At 42.4% G+C, this 22,585-nt stretch overlaps 1 protein-coding gene across 4 annotated transcripts in view; it reads right to left on the bottom strand.

The window, feature by feature from the left end:
* The window catches only part of LOC128657241 (gastrula zinc finger protein XlCGF26.1-like), a 437,958-nt gene that overhangs the window by 368,354 nt on the left and 47,019 nt on the right, over window positions 1–22,585 (bottom strand). For all 4 annotated transcript variants that reach the window (XM_053711511.1, XM_053711510.1, XM_053711513.1 and 1 more), the window contains 2 exons: window positions 1,438–1,542; window positions 998–1,108 (listed from right to left, as the gene is read on the bottom strand). In XM_053711511.1, coding sequence (XP_053567486.1) covers window positions 998–1,108; window positions 1,438–1,542 — 216 coding nt within the window. The remainder of the gene's footprint in view (window positions 1–997; window positions 1,109–1,437; window positions 1,543–22,585) is intronic.

Below are 22,585 nucleotides of genomic sequence, written 5' to 3'. Positions count from 1 at the left end.
GTGAGAGAAATTACCTCCCTCAAAATAAGTTTTGAAGACCCCTGAGCTCTGTAGAGATGAACCAGATCATGCAGGGAATACAATGAGTTGCTGACTGAAATATTTGATGCATAGTAAAAGCGCCCCTCCCCCACACACACAGCAGTGAGGGAGAACAGAAACTGACAGAAAAAACAGATTTAAGCAACTGCCAAGTGGAAAAATGGTGCCCAAACATTTATTCACTCAGTACCTCAGCAAATGAAAACTATTTTACATTCCAGCAAAAACGTTAAACATAATCTCTAGTTATTAAACAGCTTTATGTCTTTCTTACAGTGTAATTCTAGTGAAGTACCATTCTCCCAGAATACTGAAGTGTAAAGTATACATACATGACATTATATCGGTATGGCAGGATTTTCTCATCAATTCCATTGTCAGAAAATAAAAACTGCTACATACCTCTATGCAGATTCATCTGCCCGCTGTCCCCTGATCTGAAGTTTACCTCACTCCTCAGATGGCCGAGAACAGCAATATGATCTTAACTACTCCGGCTAAAATCATAGCAAAACTCTGGTAGATTCTTCCTCAAACTCTGCCAGAGAGGTAATAACACACTCCGGTGCTATTTTAAAATAACAAACTTTTGATTGAAGATATAAAACTAAGTATAATCACCATAGTCCTCTCACACGACCTATCTAGTTGCTGGGTGCAAGAGAATGACTGGGAGTGACGTAGAGGGGAGGAGCTATATGCAGCTCTGCTGGGTGAATCCTCTTGCACTTCCTGTAGGGGAGCAGTTAATATCCCAGAAGTAATGATGACCCGTGGACTGATCACACTTAACAGAAGAAATAACTGTTATTTACATGAGACAAAATGATATAAACCTGAGCTACTCACTAACATGTGTTTGCTGTGTAACCATCTGATAACTATAACTGTTGTTTAGATGAGACAAAATGTCCCTATCACAGAAACTTCCCTTTATTTAATATGCGCTAATTACCTGTAGCCGCATTTATAGGAACTTCATCCTCAGTTTTCACGTGATGGCACACATTCAGTTCTTTTCCATGCTCAACCTCTGAGCTATCTGAAGATGTCACATCAATACGGCCTGTACAGTGAGAATACACGCGTATGTGTAAGCTGTTTGTACCCTACATGCCGCAGACACAACATATGTGCACACTCGCCAGTATCGCACATGCACCAGGCACAATATACATGCCTGCATCCTGTGTACTTCAAACACAACGAAAGTGCACACTAAACTTTAACCTTTATTCCACATACAACACACGTGCACACTCACTTGTAACTGTGTCCCCCACAAGCACAACATGAGTGCACATGCACCTGTAACCTGTCTCTCTCAGATACAACACATGTGCACACTCACCTTTAATCCGCCTCGCCTATGGCACAACACACGTGCACACTCACCTGAGCTGATACTGTCACTGGTTTCTTCATCTGTTGGTTCCAGCTGACGCTTCATACACAGATCATCTGTTTTCTTAATTTTCCCTATATTAGCATTATCAGCTCCTGTACAAATAAAGCAGATTCATTTTACATTGTATGATCTACTGTTTATAAATTTACAATTAAACTGTTTGGGATAGATTACAAGTGGTGCACAAAAGTTATCGCACCCTCGTTAACTTGCACTTGTATTGAAAGAAAACATAAATTATGCTTACCTGATAATTTTATTTCCATCGTGGGGAGGAGAGACTACGGCTTCATTCATTACTTTTGGGAATTAAGAACCTGGCCACCAGAAGGAGGCAAAGACACCCCAGCCAAAGGCTTAAATACCTCCTCACTTCCCTCATCCCCCAGTCATTCTGCCGAGGGAACAAGGAACAATAGGAGAAATATCAGGGTATAAATGGTGCCAGGAGATTAATTAAATTTAGGTCCGTCCATCGGATTTACGGGTGGGAGCCGTGGATTATCCTCCCCAAAATGGAAATAAAATTATCAGGTAAGTATAATTTATATTTTCCATCTAAAGGGGTGGAGAGTCCACGGCTTCATTCATTACTTTTAGGAAACATATACCCAAGCTCTAGAGGACACTGAATGAAACCGGAAGGATAAAAATGCGGACCCTAATCTGAGGGCACCACAGCCTGCAAAACCTCTCTCCCAAAAACAGCTTCCGCAGAAGCAAAAGCGTCAAATTTGTAAAACTTTGTAAAAGTGTGTAAGGAGGACCAGGTAGCCACCTTACAAATCTTCTTCATAGAGGCCTCATTCTTGAAGGCCTAAGACGAAACCACAGCAATAGCTGAATGAGCCGTGATCCTCTGAGGAGGCTTATGTCCCGCTGTCTCATAGGCCAAGCGAATCAAGCTCCTCAACCAAAAGGACAAAGAAGTAGAAGAGGCCCTCTGCCCCTTGCGCTTCCCTGAATACACCACAAAAATAGATGTAAACTGTATGAAATCCTTTGTAGCCTGTGATAGCACTTTAAGGCACAAATCACATCCAGATTATGAAGTAACCTCTCCTTAGAAGAAGAAGGGTTAGGACACAAAGAACGAACAACAATTTCCTGACTGATGTTACGGTTAGACACCACCTTGGGAAGAAACCCCAAACCAGTGCGAAGAACAGCTTTATCCGCATGAAAAAACAGAAAAGGAGGCTCACATTGCAAGGCAGCTAGTTCAGATACTCTGCATGCCGATGCAATAGCCAATAGGAAGAGAACCTTCCAAGACAGATTCTTAATGTCATTGGAATGCATAGGCTCAAACGGAACCTTCTGCAATACTTTAAGAACCAAGTTTAAGCTCCATGGGGGAGCAGACTGTCTAAAGACAGGCCTGATTCTAGACAGAGCGTGAACAAAACATTGAATGTCAGGGAGCTCAGCGAGTCTTCTATGCAACAAGACTGATAATGGTGATATGGTGCACACAGAATAATGACACAGTATTAACCTATATCAAAGTGAAAAGCAGGATATAAATTAAATGTAATAAGGACACTATGTTTGAAAAATATATATATAATGTAATGTATTCAGGAGGTATCAAATAAATGAAGGATACAAAAAAATCTTAAAAAATAATTTTATATTGTTAGTAGGCTTAAATAAGCTGAATATTGCACATAGTATTACATATATAAAAATCCAATATAAGGATGCATAAAAAATTAACTATAAAGATACAAAAGAAATCTTTTTTTTAAAAAATTTGGATCCAAAACCAATATAAACTCCTCAGATAGTAAAATTTGCCCGAGGTTAATGTGAAAGCCGTCTTTGCATTATTTGGTTAGTGAACACCTCCTAATGCGGCACATACAGTTCGTTTAAATAGTAGTGGCCAGCCACTACCAAACTTCCAGTCGTGTTGGCAGTTTCCACACTGGGGATATATTCTTGAGCAAAATATTACGGTTAAGTCTGTTTTATCAGCAATAGTCTAGTATAGCAAGTTTGTATCTGTGGATGAACTGTATAGTATATCTGCAATGCAGGTTATCTCACCCTTCTCCATGTCTCGCTTGCTTCAGACTCTCTTCTGCTGGATAAGTCATCTGTTGATGAAGTGTAGGATTTACCGATGTTTCAAACTTGTGCAAGTTACTATAGGGAATCGGTCTTAATTTCTTCCTCACCTGCACTTAGTACTACTTGTACTCAGGGAATGGTTTAATCCTCCGGTTTCTCCTTATACCTCGTAAAAAAGCTTTGACCTCAATGCGGCAGAGAAAGTGAGGTACAATATACGAAGATTGCTCTTTTACACTGAACACACAGCTTCTACGCGTTTCACCCCACGTTTCAAGATGCCATCTGGTATTTCGGGGCTGGACTGTACTGCGAAGTCAGGATCAGACTGATATGCCTAAGGAAAAGAGGCTGCTTCTTGGGTGGTAACTAGCCATAGAACAAGCTATGATGCTATTGTTCGTTCTCAGGTTGAGCGCTTCTCTCTTTTTTATTTAGTACTAGACATCCGTTTACTTTTAGATGTCATAACTTTATCAAGGCATGTGGAACATAGTTGAGCAGGCTGATCTACCAGAACCTACTCACAATAAACACACTTTGTTAAAGAGGGAGAACCCTCTTTCGCCCAGGCTCTCACTGAGAGGCTGACAGGACTACTTAAAACTCTAGTCCCAATGCAAAGAGTACTACCCTCCATAAGAGACTACTCCAAATCTTCGCCACTTCTCTGCCATCCTCCTGTGACGAAAGGCAAAGAATGACTGGGGGATGAGGGAAGTGGGGGAGGTATTTAAGCCTTTAGCTGGGGTGTCTTTGCCTCCTCCTGGTGGCCAGGTTCTTAATTCCCAAAAGTAATAAATGAAGCCGTGGTCTCTCCTCCCCTTTAGATGGAAAACGTGACCGCTCAAATGCAAACTAATTTTGCGCTTGTTAGATTATCACAACCGAAGACCTGGCGTAAAGGGCTAGGGTTAAAAAAACATAACAAGATAAATTCCTTTCCTTCCGGATAGGGAGAGTCCATGGCTTCATTTCTTACTGTTGGGAAATAAAACACCTGGCCACCAAGAGGAGGCAAAGACACCCCAGCAAAAGGCTTAAATATCCCTCCCACTTCCACATTACCCCAGACATTCTGCTGAGGGAACATGGACAAGTAGGAGAAACATTAGGGTATAAATGGTGCCAGAAGAATAAAATAAATAATAGGGGACCGTTCATAGACAAGAAAAATTGCCCGGGCCGTGGACTCTCCCTATCCGGAAGGAAAGGAATTTATTTGGTAAGCATAAATTAGGTTTTCCTTCCTAAGATAGGGAGAGTCCGCGGCTTCATTCCTTACTGTTGATAAAACTATACCCAAGCTCCAGAGGACACTGAATGAATAACGGCAGGGAACAAAAAGGAAGAGGCGGAACCTATCCTGAGGGTACCACAGCCTGCAAAACTTTCCTGCCGAAAGCTGCATTAGCCGAAGTAAAAACATCAAACTTGTAAAATTTTGAAAAACAGAATTTATGTTTACCTGATAAATTACTTTCTCCAACGGTGTGTCCGGTCCACGGCGTCATCCTTACTTGTGGGATATTCTCTTCCCCAACAGGAAATGGCAAAGAGCCCAGCAAAGCTGGTCACATGATCCCTCCTAGGCTCCGCCTTCCCCAGTCATTCGACCGACGTAAAGGAGGAATATTTGCATAGGAGAAACCATATGATACCGTGGTGACTGTAGTTAAAGAAAATAAATTATCAGACCTGATTAAAAAACCAGGGCGGGCCGTGGACCGGACACACCGTTGGAGAAAGTAATTTATCAGGTAAACATAAATTCTGTTTTCTCCAACATAGGTGTGTCCGGTCCACGGCGTCATCCTTACTTGTGGGAACCAATACCAAAGCTTTAGGACACGGATGAAGGGAGGGAGCAAATCAGGTCACCTAGATGGAAGGCACCACGGCTTGCAAAACCTTTCTCCCAAAAATAGCCTCAGAAGAAGCAAAAGTATCAAACTTGTAAAATTTAGTAAAAGTGTGCAGTGAAGACCAAGTCGCTGCCTTACATATCTGATCAACAGAAGCCTCGTTCTTGAAGGCCCATGTGGAAGCCACAGCCCTAGTGGAATGAGCTGTGATTCTTTCAGGAGGCTGCCGTCCGGCAGTCTCATAAGCCAATCTGATGATGCTTTTAATCCAAAAAGAGAGAGAGGTAGAAGTTGCTTTTTGACCTCTCCTTTTACCAGAATAAACAACAAACAAGGAAGATGTTTGTCTAAAATCCTTTGTAGCATCTAAATAGAATTTTAGAGCACGAACAACATCCAAATTGTGCAACAAACGTTCCTTCTTTGAAACTGGATTCGGACACAAAGAAGGCACGACTATCTCCTGGTTAATGTTTTTGTTAGAAACAACTTTCGGAAGAAAAACAGGTTTAGTACGTAAAACCACCTTATCTGCATGGAACACCAGATAAGGAGGAGAACACTGCAGAGCAGATAATTCTGAAACTCTTCTAGCAGAAGAAATTGCAACCAAAAACAAAACTTTCCAAGATAATAACTTAATATCAACGGAATGTAAGGGTTCAAACGGAACCCCCTGAAGAACTGAAAGAACTAAATTGAGACTCCAAGGAGGAGTCAAAGGTTTGTAAACAGGCTTGATTCTAACCAGAGCCTGAACAAAGGCTTGAACATCTGGCACAGCTGCCAGCTTTTTGTGAAGTAACACAGACAAGGCAGAAATCTGTCCCTTCAAGGAACTTGCAGATAATCCTTTCTCCAAACCTTCTTGAAGAAAGGATAGAATCTTAGGAATTTTTACCTTGTCCCAAGGGAATCCTTTAGATTCACACCAACAGATATATTTTTTCCATATTTTGTGGTAAATTTTTCTAGTTACAGGCTTTCTGGCCTGAACAAGAGTATCAATGACAGAATCTGAGAACCCTCGCTTTGATAAGATCAAGCGTTCAATCTCCAAGCAGTCAGTTGGAGTGAGACCAGATTCGGATGTTCAAACGGACCTTGAACAAGAAGGTCTCGTCTCAAAGGTAGCTTCCATGGTGGAGCCGATGACATATTCACCAGGTCTGCATACCAAGTCCTGCGTGGCCACGCAGGAGCTATCAAGATCACCGATGCCCTCTCCTGATTGATCCTGGCTACCAGCCTGGGGATGAGAGGAAACGGCGGGAATACATAAGCTAGTTTGAAGGTCCAAGGTGCTACTAGTGCATCTACCTTGAAGTTCTGACGAGAGGCCATCAGATCCATGTCTGGAATGCCCCACAATTGAGTAATTTGGGCAAAGATTTCCGGATGGAGTTCCCACTCCCCCGGATGAAATGTCTGACGACTCAGAAAATCCGCTTCCCAATTTTCCACTCCTGGGATGTGGATTGCAGACAAGTGGCAGGAGTGAGTCTCCGCCCATTGAATGATTTTGGTCACTTCTTCCATCGCCAGGGAACTCCTTGTTCCCCCCTGATGGTTGATGTACGCAACAGTCGTCATGTTGTCTGATTGAAACCGTATGAACTTGGCCCTTGCTAGCTGAGGCCAAGCCTTGAGAGCATTGAATATCGCTCTCAGTTCCAGAATATTTATCGGGAGAAGAGATTCTTCCCGAGACCAAAGACCCTGAGCTTTCAGGGGTCCCCAGACCGCGCCCCAGCCCACCAGACTGGCGTCGGTCGTGACAATGACCCACTCTGGTCTGCGGAAGCTCATCCCCTGTGACAGGTTGTCCAGGGACAGCCACCAACGGAGTGAATCTCTGGTCCTCTGATCTACTTGTATCGTCGGAGACAAGTCTGTATAGTCCCCATTCCACTGACTGAGCATGCACAGTTGTAATGGTCTTAGATGAATTCACGCAAAAGGAACTATGTCCATTGCCGCTACCATCAAACCTATTACTTCCATGCACTGCGCTATGGAAGGAAGAGGAACAGAATGAAGTATTTGACAAGAGTTTAGAAGTTTTGATTTTCTGGTCTCTGTCAGAAAAATCCTCATTTCTAAGGAGTCTATTATTGTTCCCAAGAAGGGAACCCTTGTTGACGGAGATAGAGAACTTTTTTCTACGTTCACTTTCCACCCGTGAGATCTGAGAAAGGCCAGGACAATGTCCGTGTGAGCCTTTGCTTGAGGAAGGGACGACGCTTGAATCAGAATGTCGTCCAAGTAAGGTACTACTGCAATGCCCCTTGGTCTTAGCACCGCTAGAAGGGACCCTAGTACCTTTGTGAAAATCCTTGGAGCAGTGGCTAATCCGAACGGAAGTGCCACAAACTGGTAATGCTTGTCCAGGAATGCGAACCTTAGGAACCGATGATGTTCCTTGTGGATAGGAATATGTAGATACGCATCCTTTAAATCCACCGTGGTCATGAATTGACCTTCCTGGATGGAAGGAAGAATTGTTCGAATGGTTTCCATTTTGAACGATGGAACCTTGAGAAACTTGTTTAGGATCTTGAGATCTAAGATTGGTCTGAATGTTCCCTCTTTTTTGGGAACTACGAACAGATTGGAGTAGAACCCCATCCCTTGTTCTCCTAAAGGAACAGGATGAATCACTCCCATTTTTAACAGGTCTTCTACACAATGTAAGAATGCCTGTCTTTTTATGTGGTCTGAAGACAATTGAGACCTGTGGAACCTCCCCCTTGGGGGAAGCCCCTTGAATTCCAGAAGATAACCTTGGGAGACTATTTCTAGTGCCCAAGGATCCAGAACATCTCTTGCCCAAGCCTGAGCGAAGAGAGAGAGTCTGCCCCCCACCAGATCCGGTCCCGGATCGGGGGCCAACATCTCATGCTGTCTTGGTAGCAGTGGCAGGTTTCTTGGCCTGCTTTCCTTTGTTCCAGCCTTGCATTGGTCTCCAGGCTGGCTTGGCTTGAGAAGTATTACCCTCTTGCTTAGAGGACGTAGCACTTGGGGCTGGTCCGTTTCTGCGAAAGGGACGAAAATTAGGTTTATTTTTGGCCTTGAAAGACCTATCCTGAGGAAGGGCGTGGCCCTTGCCCCCAGTGATATCAGAGATAATCTCTTTCAAGTCAGGGCCAAACAGCGTTTTCCCCTTGAAAGGAATGTTAAGCAATTTGTTCTTGGAAGACGCATCCGCTGACCAAGATTTTAACCAAAGCGCTCTGCGCGCCACAATAGCAAAACCAGAATTTTTCGCCGCTAACCTAGCCAATTGCAAAGTGGCGTCTAGGGTGAAAGAATTAGCCAATTTGAGAGCATGAATTCTGTCCATAATCTCCTCATAAGAAGAAGAATTATCATTGAGCGCCTTTTCTAGCTCATCGAACCAGAAACACGCTGCTGTAGTGACAGGAACAATGCATGAAATTGGTTGTAGAAGGTAACCTTGCTGAACAAACATCTTTTTAAGCAAACCTTCTAATTTTTTATCCATAGGATCTTTGAAAGCACAACTATCTTCTATGGGTATAGTGGTGCGTTTGTTTAGAGTAGAAACCGCCCCCTCGACCTTGGGGACTGTCTGCCATAAGTCCTTTCTGGGGTCGACCATAGGAAACAATTTTTTAAATATGGGGGGAGGGACGAAAGGTATACAGGGCCTTTCCCATTCTTTATTTACAATGTCCGCCACCCGCTTGGGTATAGGAAAAGCTTCGGGGGCCCCGGGACCTCTAGGAACTTGTCCATTTTACATAGTTTCTCTGGAATGACCAAATTCTCACAATCATCCAGAGTGGATAACACCTCCTTAAGCAGAGCGCGGAGATGTTCCAATTTAAATTTAAATGTAATCACATCAGGTTCAGCTTGTTGAGAAATTTTCCCTGAATCTGAAATTTCTCCCTCAGACAAAACCTCCCTGGCCCCCTCAGACTGGTGTAGGGGCCCTTCAGAACCAATATCATCAGTGTCCTCATGCTCTTCAGTATTTTCTAAAACAGAGCAGTCGCGCTTTCGCTGATAAGTGGGCATTTTGGCTAAAATGTTTTTGATAGGATTATCCATTACAGCCGTTAATTGTTGCATAGTAAGGAGTATTGGCGCGCTAGATGTACTAGGGGCCTCCTGTGTGGGCAAGACTGGTGTAGACGAAGGAGGGGATGATGCAGTACCATGCTTACTCCCCTCACTTGAGGAATCATCTTGGGCATCATTTTCTCTAAATTTTGTGTCACATAAATCACATCTATTTAAATGAGAAGGAACCTTGGCTTCCCCACATTCAGAACACAGTCTATCTGGTCGTTCAGACATGTTAAACAGGCAAAAACTTGATAAAGTACAAAAAACGTTTTAGAATAAACCGTTACTGTCACTTTAAATTTTAAACTGAACACACTTTATTACTGCAATTGCGAAAAAGTATGAAGGAATTGTTCAAAATTCACCAAAATTTCACCACAGTGTCTTAAAGCCTTAAAAGTATTGCACACCAAATTTGGAAGCTTTAACCCTTAAAATAACGGAACCGGAGCCGTTTTTATATTTAACCCCTTTACAGTCCCTGGTATCTGCTTTGCTGAGACCCAACCAAGCCCAAAGGGGAATACGATACCAAATGACGCCTTCAGAAAGTCTTTTCTATGTATCAGAGCTCCTCACACATGCATCTGCATGTCATGCTTCTCAAAAACAAGTGCGCAATAGAGGCGCGAAAATGAGACTCTGCCTGTGATTAGGGAAAGCCCCTAGAGAATAAGGTGTCCAAAACAGTGCCTGCCGGTTATTTTACATAATTCCCAAGATTAAAATAATTCCTCAAGGCTAAGGAGTATAAAATATGTTTATATATAAATCGATTTAGCCCAGAAAATGTCTACAGTCTTAAAAAGCCCTTGTGAAGCCCTTTTTTTCTTTCTGTAATAAAAATGGCTTACCGGATCCCATAGGGAAAATGACAGCTTCCAGCATTACATCGTCTTGTTAGAATGTGTCATACCTCAAGCAGCAAAAGTCTGCTCACTGTTCCCCCAACTGAAGTTAATTCCTCTCAACAGTCCTGTGTGGAAACAGCCATCGATTTTAGTAACGGTTGCTAAAATCATTTTCCTCTTACAAACAGAAATCTTCATCTCTTTTCTGTTTCAGAGTAAATAGTACATACCAGCACTATTTTAAAATAACAAACTCTTGATTGAATAATAAAAACTACAGTTAAACACTAAAAAACTCTAAGCCATCTCCGTGGAGATGTTGCCTGTACAACGGCAAAGAGAATGACTGGGGAAGGCGGAGCCTAGGAGGGATCATGTGACCAGCTTTGCTGGGCTCTTTGCCATTTCCTGTTGGGGAAGAGAATATCCCACAAGTAAGGATGACGCCGTGGACCGGACACACCTATGTTGGAGAAAAGTATGTAAGGGGGACCAGGTAGCCGCCTTACAAATCTGATCCATAGAGGCCTCGTTCTTCAAGGCCCAACAGGAAGCCACTGCTCTAGTGGAATGAGCCGTTATCCTCTCAGGAGGAAGATGTCCCACTATCTCGTAGGCTAAGCGGATGACACTCCTTAACCAAAAAGAAAGGTTAGTCAACGTAGCCTTCTGCCCCTTACACTTCCTTGAATAGACAACAAACAAAGAGGAAGATTGTATAAACTCCTTAGTAGCCTGAAGATAGAACTTCAAGGTGCGATCAACATTCAAATTGTGAAGTAAGTGCTCCTTCAATGAAGAAGGATTAGGACACAAGGAAGGAACCACAATCTCCTGATTGATGTTGCGATCTGACACAACCATAGGAAGAAAATGTAATTTAGTACGTAAAACTGCATTATCTGCATGAAAAATCAGATAAGGGGGCTGACATTGCAAAGCAGAGATCTCAGAAACTCTGTGCGCAGAGGCAAGAGCCAATAAAAAGAGAACCTTCCAAGATAACAATTTAATGTCAACGGAATGCAGAGGCTCAAGCAGAACCTGTTGCAAAACCCGAAGAACAAGATTTAGGCTCCAAGGAGGAGCCCTAGATCTAAACACAGGTCTAATCAGAGCCTTAACATAGGACTGCATGTCTGGAAGCACAGTCAGTCTCTTGTGCAATAAAACCTACAGGGCCGAAATCTGTCCCCTCAGGAAACTAGCAGAAAGGCCCTTCTCCAGCCCATCCTGAAGAAAAGATAAGATCCTGACAACCTTAATTCTGTGCCAGGAAAAACCACGCTCTTCACACCAGAATAAGTAGGTCCTCTACATCTTGTGGTAGATACGCAGAGTAACTGGTTTACAAGCTTGAATAAGAGTATCAATGACACTCTCAGAGAAACCTATCTTGGCTAAGACTAAGCGTTCAATCTCCACGCAGTCAGCCTCAGAGAATCTAGATTTTGATGAATAAATGGACCTTGTATCAGCAGGTTTTTGCGACAAAGTAACTTCCAAGGAGTAATTGAGGACATTCCCACTAGATCCACGAACCACATCCTTCGCGGCCACGATGGAGCAATCAGGATTACTGATACCCACTCCTGCTTGATGCGAGCCACCACTCAAGGAAGAAGTGGTATTGGAGGAGAAAGATATGAGTTTGAACCTCCAGGGCACTGCTAGTGCATCTATTAGATCTCCAGAGTAGAGTGCGTTAAACCTCTTAAACTTCCTTTTAGACTTTTAGTATTATCCTTTGGCAATCAGGCATAAATATTTACATATATACAGTGAGCTTGTAACTTTAAGTTCAATTTTGATCTTCTTTGTGATAAAGATCTTCTGTTTAAGTTTTTAGTGGATGTAGCAGTACCTCTTAGTTTAGTACAACCTGCACTTGCTATTGACTTAGTGTGGTGGAGAAGGAGCCTGCCTCTGTCGGGAATGAGCTGTAGTGCAGCGCAATGCGATTGAGAGAAAAGGAGCTTGAAACTACCTTTGTAATGAAGCGTTTGTTGCTTCAATCAGGACCGCTGACAGTGGAGGTTTCAGACGGTGCAGGAAGAGCTGTACTGCGGTTAGTCAGAGGGTAGATGGTTGCGTGTTGAAACGCTGATACCCGGTATTGGGGGGATAAGTCTCCGGTACTCACGTAGCTTCTGGTTGTAGTATGCGCCGTACACGGCAGTGAGTGAATTCAGAGAGGAAGTTATTAACACTGTTTCAGTGAACTAAGAGCAGGAAGGTAAGTATGTTACAGAGGTAACAAAAAAGTATCAATTCCAGTTCTCCACGGTACAATCCCCAAATTGATTCTTCTGTGTATCAGCCAGTTGATTGTTGGTTGCAGGAACAGGTTAGGATTTGAGGAAAATACTTTGCAAAACAAAATTGATAGAATGCTTTCAAGGAATCATTAGATTATAGCTCAGGAAAATTGTAGCCTTACTACTAGATTACTAAGCAATGTGCAACAGGAAATGGTGTAATTTATAGAGGAAATGACCAATGAGAATCTACAACCCAGCCTTAAAGAGACAGTAACCCTGACAAAAATAGTTTCCCTTGTCCACGACCCTGGCCGCTGGCCACCGGACAAGGGTCAGAAAATTGTTGAAGCTTTTACAATATCTCTATTGTGTTATTTAAATCAGGTAATGATAAGACAGTGTAAATCTGCAAGATTATTATTTACCCCATGACAATATAATATGCACAATGATATAAGCCTATCTATGCTTAAAAACTATACGGCCAGATTACAAGTTTTGCGTTATGAGGGGTGCGGTACTAACTTGCACATTATTCTCACCGCTCACTTACCTACATCGCTGGTATTACAGGTTTTTATAAACACAGCGTTATTAGGCAAGAAGTGAGCATAGAGCAAAATTGAGCTCCATACCGCTCTCCAATACCAGCGCTGCTTAAGTCAGCAGTGAGCTGGTTGTACGTGCTCGTGCACGATTTCTCCATAGACATCAATGGGGAGAGCCGGCTGAGAAAAAGTCTAACACCTGCCAAAAAGCATTGTAAAGCTCAGTAACGCAGCCCCATTGATTCCTATGGGGAAACACATTTTATGTTTATGTATATAACACCCTAACATGAACCCCAAGTCTAAACACCCCCTAATCTTACACTTATTAACCCCTAATCTGCCGCCCCCGACATCGCCAACACCTGCATTATACTTATTAACCCCTAATCTGCCGCTCCGGACATCGCCGCCACCTACATTATACTAATGAACCCCTAATCTGCTGCCCCCAACATCGCTGACACCTACATTATATTTATAAACCCCTAATCTGCTGCCCCCAACGTCGCCGCCACTATAATAATCATATTAACCCCTTAACCGCGTACTCCCGCATCGCAAACACTAGTTAAATATTATTAACCCCTAATCTGCCGCCCATAACATCGCCACCACCTACCTACATTTATTAACCCCTAATCTGCCGCCCCCAACGTCGCCGCCACTATATTATATTAACCCCTAAACCTAAGTCTAACCCTAACACCCCCTAACTTTAATATAATTAAAATGAATCTAAATAAAACCTACATTTATTACCTAAATAATTCCTATTTAAAACGAAATACTTACCTGTAAAATAAACTCTAAGCTAGCTACAATATAACTAATAGTTGTATCTAGCTTAGGTTTTATTTTTATTATACAGGCAAGTTTGTATTTATTTTAACTAGGTAGAATAGTTACTAAATAGTTCTTAACTATATACTAACTACCTACCTAAAATAAATACAAATTGACCTGTAAAATAAAACCTAACCTAAGTTACACTAACACCTAACCTAACCCTACAATTAAATAAATTACCCAAATTAAATACAATAAACTAAATTCAAAACAATTAGCTAAATTACAAAAAAAAAACCACTAAATTACAGAAAATAAAAAACAAAATTATAAGATCTTTAAACTAATTACACCTAATCTAATAGCCCTATCAAAATAAAAAAAGCCCACCCAAAATAAAAAAAAACCCTAGCCTAAACTAAACTACCAATAGCCCTTAAAAGGGCCTTTTGCGGGGGATTGCTCCAAAGAAAACAGTTTTTTTTTTACGTGCAAAAAAAAAAAAAAATACAAACAACCCCCCCAACAGTAAAACCCACCACCCACACAACCAACCCCCCAAATAAAACCCTAACTAAAAAAACCTAAGCTCCCCATTTCCCTGAAAAGGGCAATTGGATGGGCATTTAGCTCTATTGCGGCCCAAAGCCCTAACCTAAAAATAAAACCCACCCAATACACCCTTAAAAAATCCTAACACTAACCCCCGAAGATCCACTTACCGCGAGAAGTCTTCATCCAAGCAGCAAGATGACCTCAAGGAAGCAGGCAGAAGTGGTCCTCCAGACGGGCAGAAGACGGTATCTTCTATCTTCATTCTTCCGACGCGGAGCGGCTCCAACTTCAAGACATCCGGCGTGGAGCATCCTCTTCAATCGACATCTTCTTGCTGAATGAAGGTTCCTTTAAATGACATCATCCAAGATGGCGTCCCTTTGATTCCGATTGTGTGATTGGAACAGCCAATAGAATGCAAGCTCAATCCTATTGGCTGATTGGATCAGCCAATAGGATTGAAGTTCAATCCTATTGGCTGATTGCATCAGCCAATAGGATTTTTTCCACCTTAATTCCTATTGGCTGATAGAATTCTATCAGCCAATCGAAATCTAATCTTGGATGACGTCACTTAAAGGTACCTTCATTCGTCAGGTAGTCGTCGTTGGAAGAGGATGCTCTGTGCCGAATGTCTTGAAGATGGACCCGCTCCGCTCCGGATGGATGAAGATAGAAGATGCCGTCTGGATGAAGACTTCTGCCCGTCTGGAGGACCACTTCTCCCGGCTTGAATGAAAACTTCTCCCAGCTTCGTTGAGGACTTCTTGCCGCTTCGATGAGGACTTTTCCCAGCTTCGTTGAGGATGGATGTTGTATCTTCAAAACTGTAAGTGAATCTTCAGGGGATTAGTGTTAGGTTTATTTTAAGGGTTTATTGGGTGGGTTTTATTTTTAAGTTAGGACTTTGGGCAACAATAGAGCTAAATGCCCTTTTAAGGGCAATGTCCATCCAAATGCCCTTTTCAGGGCAATGGGAGCTTAGTTCTTTTTTAGTTAGGGTTTTATTTGGGGGGGTTGGTTGTGTGGGTGGTGGGTTTTACTGTTGGGGGGGTTGTTTGTAATTTTGTTTACAGGTAAAAGAGCTGATTTATTTGGGGCATTGCCCCGCAAAAGGCCCTTTTAAGGGATATTGGTAGTTTAGTTTAGGCTAGGGGGTTTTTATTATTTTGGATGGGCTTTTATTATTTTGATAGGGTTATTAGATTAGGTGTAATTAGTTTAAAGATCTTATAATTTGTTTTTTATTTTCTGTAATTTAGTGGGAGGGTTTTTTGTAATTTAGCTAATTTTATTGAATTTAGTTAATTGTATTTAATTTAGGGAATTTATTTAATTGTAGGGTTAAGTTAGGTGTTAGTGTAACTTAGGTTAGGTTTTATTTTACAGGTAAATTTGTATTTATTTTAGCTAGGTAGTTAGTAAATAGTTAGTTAATAACTATTTAGTAACTATTCTACCTAATTAAAATAAATACAAACTTGCATGTAAAATAAAAATAAACCCTAAAATAGATACAATGTAACTATTAGTTATATTGTAGCTAGCTTAGGGTTTATTTTATAGGTAAGTATTTTGTTTTAAATAGGAATAATTTAGGTAATAATTGTAGGTTTTATTTATATTTATTTTAATTATATTTAAGTTAGGGGGTGTTAGGGTTTAGGGATTAAGAAATATAATATAGTGGCAGCGACATTGGGGGCAGCAGATTAAGGGTTAATAAATGTAGGTAGGTGGCGGCGATGTTAGGGACGGCAGATTAGGGGTTAATAATAGTTAAGTAATGTTTGCGAGGCGGGAGTGCGGCGGTTTAGGGGTTAATATGTTTATTATAGTAGCGGCTATGTCGGGAGCGGCAGATTAGGGGTTAATATTTTTATTATAGTGTTTGCGATGTGGTAGGGCCTCGGTTTAGGGGTTAATAGGTAGTTTATGGGTGTTAGTGTACTTTTTAGCACTTTAGTTATGAGTTTTATGCTACAGCTTTGTAGTGTAAAACTCATAACTACTGACTTTAAAATACGGTACAAATCTTGACGGGATAGGCTGTACCGCTCACTTTTTGGCCTCCCAGGACAAGCATGTAATACCGGCGCTATGGAAGTCCCACTGAAAAAAAAGAATATATGCAATTTGCATAAGTTGCTTTGCGGTAAGGCAAAAAAGGGTGCAGTGCCCCTAAATCTGCAAGACTCGTAATACCAGCGGTAGTAAAAAACATAATTTATGCTTACCTGATAAATTCCTTTCTTCTGTAGTGTGATCAGTCCACGGGTCATCATTACTTCTGGGATATTACTCCTCCCCAACAGGGAGTGCAAGAGGATTCACCCAGCAGAGCTGCATATAGCTCCTCCCCTCTACGTCACTCCCAGTCATTCGACCAAGGACCAACGAGAAAGGAAAAGCCAAGGGTGAAGTGGTGACTGGAGTATAAATTAAAAAATATTTACCTGCCTTAAAAACAGGGCGGGCCGTGGACTGATCACACTACAGAAGAAAGGAATTTATCAGGTAAGCATAAATTATGTTTTCTTCTGTTAAGTGTGATCAGTCCACGGGTCATCATTACTTCTGGGATACCAATACCAAAGCAAAAGTACACGGATGACGGGAGGGATAGGCAGGCTCTTTATACAGAAGGAACCACTGCCTGAAGAACCTTTCTCCCAAAAATAGCCTCCGATGAAGCAAAAGTGTCAAATTTGTAAAATTTGGAAAAAGTATGAAGCGAAGACCAAGTTGCAGCCTTGCAAATCTGCTCAACAGAGGCCTCATTCTTGAAGGCCCAAGTGGAAGCCACAGCTCTAGTAGAATGAGCTGTAATTCTTTCAGGAGGCTGCTGTCCAGCAGTCTCATAAGCTAAACGAATTATGCTACGAAGCCAAAAAGAAAGAGAGGTAGCAGAAGCTTTTTGACCTCTCCTCTGCCCAGAGTAAATGACAAACAGAGAAGACGTTTGTCGAAATTCCTTAGTTGCCTGTAAGTAAAATTTTAGAGCACGGACTACATCCAGGTTGTGCAGTAGACGTTCCTTCTTCGAAGAAGGATTTGGGCACAAAGAAGGAACAACAATCTCTTGATTGATATTCCTGTTAGTAACTACCTTAGGTAAGAACCCAGGTTTAGTACGCAGAACTACCTTATCCGAATGAAAAATCAAATAAAGAGAATCACAATGTAAGGCTGATAATTCAGAGACTCTTCGAGCCGAGGAAATAGCCATTAAAAATAGAACTTTCCAAGATAACAACTTTATATCAATGGAATGAAGGGGTTCAAACGGAACGCCCTGTAAAACATTAAGAACCAGGTTTAAACTCCATGGTGGAGCAACAGTTTTAAACACAGGCTTAATCCTGGCCAAAGCCTGACAAAAAGCCTGGACGTCAGGAACTTCTGACAGACGTTTGTGTAACAGAATGGACAGAGCTGAGATCTGTCCCTTTAATGAACTAGCAGATAAACCCTTTTCTAAACCTTCTTGTAGAAAAGACAATATCCTAGGAATCCTAACCTTACTCCAAGAGTAACCTTTGGATTCACACCAATATAGGTATTTACACCATATCTTATGGTAAATCTTTCTGGTAACAGGTTTCCTAGCCTGTATTAAGGTATCAATAACTGACTCAGAAAACCCACGTCTTGATAAAATCAAGCGTTCAATTTCCAAGCAGTCAGCTTCAGAGAAGTTAGATTTTGATGTTTGAAGGGACCCTGTATCAGAAGGTCCTGTTTCAGAGGTAGAGACCAAGGTGGACAGGATGACATGTCCACCAGGTCTGCATACCAAGTCCTGCGTGGCCACGCAGGTGCTATTAGAATCACTGATGCTCTCTCTTGTTTGATTCTGGCAATCAATCAAGGAAGCATCGGGAAGGGTGGAAACACGTAAGCCATCCTGAAGTCCCAAGGTGCTGTCAGGGCATCTATCAGGACTGCTCCTGGATCCCTGGATCTGGACCCGTAACGAGGAAGCTTGGCGTTCTGTCGAGACGCCATGAGATCTATCTCTGGTTTGCCCCAACGTCGAAGTATTTGGGCAAAGACCTCCGGATGGAGTTCCCACTCCCCCGGATGAAAAGTCTGACGACTTAAGAAATCCGCCTCCCAGTTCTCCACTCCCGGGATGTGGATTGCTGACAGGTGGCAAGAGTGAGACTCTGCCCAGCGAATTATCTTTGATACTTCCATCATAGCTAGGGAGCTTCTTGTCCCTCCCTGATGGTTGATGTAAGCTACAGTCGTGATGTTGTCCGACTGAAACCTGATGAACCCCCGAGTTGTCAACTGGGGCCAAGCCAGGAGGGCATTGAGAACTGCTCTCAATTCCAGAATGTTTATTGGCAGGAGACTCTCCTCCTGACTCCATTGTCCCTGAGCCTTCAGAGAATTCCAGACGGGACCCCAACCTAGAAGGCTGGCGTCTGTTGTTACAATTGTCCAGTCTGGTCTGCTGAATGGCATCCCCCTGGACAGATGTGGCCGAGAAAGCCACCATAGAAGAGAATTTCTGGTCTCTTGATCCAGATTCAGAGAAGGGGATAAGTCTGAGTAATCCCCATTCCACTGACTTAGCATGCACAGTTGCAGTGGTCTGAGGTGTAAGCGTGCAAAGGGTACTATGTCCATTGCCGCTACCATTAAGCCGATTACCTCCATGCATTGAGCCACTGACGGGTGTTGAATGGAATGAAGGGTGCGGCAAGCACTTTGAAGTCTTGTTAGCCTGTCCTCTGTCAGGTAAATCTTCATTTCTACAGAATCTATAAGAGTCCCCAGGAAGGGAACTCTTGTGAGTGGAACGAGTGAACTTTTCTTTTCGTTCACCTTCCATCCATGTGACCTTAGAAATGCCAGTACTAACTCTGTATGAGACTTGGCAGTTTGAAAGCTTGAAGCTTGTATCAGAATGTCGTCTAGGTATGGAGCTACCGAGATTCCCCGCGGTCTTAGTACCGCCAGAAGAGCACCCAGAACCTTTGTGAAGATTCTTGGAGCTGTAGCCAATCCGAATGGAAGAGCCACAAACTGGTAATGCCTGTCTAGGAAGGCAAACCTTAGGTACCGGTAATGATCTTTGTGAATCGGTATGTGAAGGTAAGCATCTTTTAAATCTACAGTGGTCATGTACTGACCCTCTTGGATCATAGGTAAAATTGTCCGAATAGTCTCCATCTTGAACGATGGAACTCTTAGGAATTTGTTTAGGATCTTTAAGTCCAGGATTGGTCTGAAAGTTCCCTCTTTTTTGGGAACCACAAACAGATTTGAGTAAAACCCCTGTCCCTGTTCCGATCGTGGAACTGGATGGATTACTCCCATTAACAAGAGCTCTTGTACGCAGCGTAGAAACGCCACTTTCTTTGTCTGGATTGTTGACAACCTTGACAGATGAAATCTCTCTCTTGGAGGAGAGTATTTGAAGTCCAGAAGGTATCCCTGAGATATTATCTCTAGCGCCCAGGGATCCTGGACATCTCTTGCCCAAGCCTGGGCGAAGAGAGAAAGTCTGCCCCCCACTAGATCCGATCCCGGATCGGGGGCCCTCAATTCATGCTGTTTTAGGGGCAGCAGCAGGTTTCCTGGTCTGCTTGCCCTTGTTCCAGGACTGGTTAGGTTTCCAGCCTTGTCTGTAGCGAGCAACAGCTCCTTCCTGTTTTGGTGCAGAGGAAGTTGATGCTGCTCCTGCTTTGAAATTACGAAAGGAACGAAAATTAGACTGTCTAGCCTTAGCTTTGGCTTTGTCCTGAGGCAGGGCATGGCCTTTACCTCCTGTAATGTCAGCGATAATCTCTTTCAACCCGGGCCCGAATAAGGTCTGCCCTTTGAAAGGTATATTAAGCAATTTAGACTTAGAAGTAACATCAGCTGACCAGGATTTTAGCCACAGCGCCCTGCGTGCCTGAATGGCGAATCCTGAATTCTTCGCCGTAAGTTTAGTAAGATGTACTACGGCCTCCGAAATGAATGAATTAGCTAGTTTAAGGACTCTAAGCCTGTCCGTAATGTCGTCCAGGGTAGCTGAACTAATGTTCTCTTCCAGAGACTCAATCCAGAATGCCGCTGCAGCCGTGATCGGCGCAATGCATGCAAGGGGTTGCAATATAAAACCTTGTTGAACAAACATTTTCTTAAGGTAACCCTCTAATTTTTTATCCATTGGATCTGAAAAAGCACAGCTATCCTCCACCGGGATAGTGGTACGCTTAGCTAAAGTAGAAACTGCTCCCTCCACCTTAGGGACCGTTTGCCATAAGTCCCGTGTGGTGGCGTCTATTGGAAACATTTTTCTAAATATCGGAGGGGGTGAGAACGGCACACCGGGTCTATCCCACTCCTTAGTAACAATTTCAGTAAGTCTCTTAGGTATAGGAAAAACCTCAGTACTCGCCGGTACCGCAAAATATTTATCCAACCTACACATTTTCTCTGGTATTGCAACTGTGTTACAATCATTCAGAGCCGCTAACACCTCCCCTAGTAATACACGGAGGTTTTCCAGTTTAAATTTAAAATTTGAAATATCTGAATCCAGTCTGTTTGGATCAGAACCGTCACCCACAGAATGAAGTTCTCCGTCCTCATGTTCTGCCACCTGTGACGCAGTGTCTGACATGGCCCTAATATTATCAGCGCACTCTGTTCTCACCCCAGAGTGATCACGCTTACCTCTTAGTTCTGGTAATTTAGCCAAAACTTCAGTCATAACAGTAGCCATATCCTGTAATGTGATTTGTAATGGCCGCCCAGATGTACTCGGCGCTACAATATCACGCACCTCCCGAGCGGGAGATGCAGGTACTGACACGTGAGGCGAGTTAGTCGGCATAACTCTCCCCTCGTTGTTTGGTGAAATTTGTTCAATTTGTACAGATTGACTTTTATTTAAAGTAGCATCAATACAGTTAGTACATAAATTTCTATTGGGCTCCACTTGGGCATTGCAACAAATGACACAGGTATCTTCCTCTGAATCAGACATGTTTAACACACTAGCAAATAAACTTGCAACTTGGAATACAATTCAATTAGAATAATATTAAAAACGTACTGTGCCTTTAAGAAGCACAGAAGATCTATGACAGTTGAAAATTAATAAATTGAAACAGTTATAGCCTCAATCCTTATAAACAACACAACTTTAGCAAAGGTTTAATCCCATTAGCAAAGATAACAAATTCTGAAAGCAGGAAACAAATTACAGAATAAACGTTTTTTGTCTCAGTCAACTATAATTCTCACAGCTCTGCTGAGAGAAATTACCTCCCTCAAAATAAGTTTTGAAGACCCCTGAGCTCTGTAGAGATGAACCGGATCATGCAGGAAATACAATGAGCTGCTGACTGAAATATCTGATGCGTAGCAAAAGCGCCAAAAAACGGCCCCTCCCCCTCACACACAGCAGTGAGAGAGAACAGAAACTGTCAGAAAAAAGATTAAGCAACTGCCAAGTGGAAAAATAGTGCCCAAAACATTTATTCACTCAGTACCTCAGCAAATGAAAACGATTTTACATTCCAGCAAAAACGTTAAACATAATTTCTAGTTATTAAACAGCTTTATGTACTTCTTACAGTGTAATTCTAGTGAAGTACCATTCCCCAGAATACTGAAGTGTAAAGTATACATACATGACATTATATCGGTATGGCAGGATTTTCTCATCAATTCCATTGTCAGAAAATAAAAGCTGCTACATACCTCTATGCAGATTCATCTGCCCGCTGTCCCCTGATCTGAAGTTTACCTCTCCTCAGATGGCCGAGAAACAGCAATATGATCTTAACTACTCCGGCTAAAATCATAGCAAAAACTCTGGTAGATTCTTCTTCAAACTCTGCCAGAGAGGTAATAACACACTCCGGTGCTATTTTAAAATAACAAACTTTTGATTGAAGATATAAAACTAAGTATAATCACCATAGTCCTCTCACACATCCTATCTAGTCGTTGGGTGCAAGAGAATGACTGGGAGTGACGTAGAGGGGAGGAGCTATATGCAGCTCTGCTGGGTGAATCCTCTTGCACTTCCTGTTGGGGAGGAGTAATATCCCAGAAGTAATGATGACCCGTGGACTGATCACAC

Source organism: Bombina bombina, chromosome 4 (assembly GCF_027579735.1).
Source record: "Bombina bombina isolate aBomBom1 chromosome 4, aBomBom1.pri, whole genome shotgun sequence".
In the NCBI taxonomy this organism is placed as follows: Eukaryota; Metazoa; Chordata; class Amphibia; order Anura; family Bombinatoridae; genus Bombina; species Bombina bombina.
The sequence above is the reverse complement of the archived record's forward strand: the minus strand, read 5'-3'. Positions and strand labels throughout refer to the sequence as shown.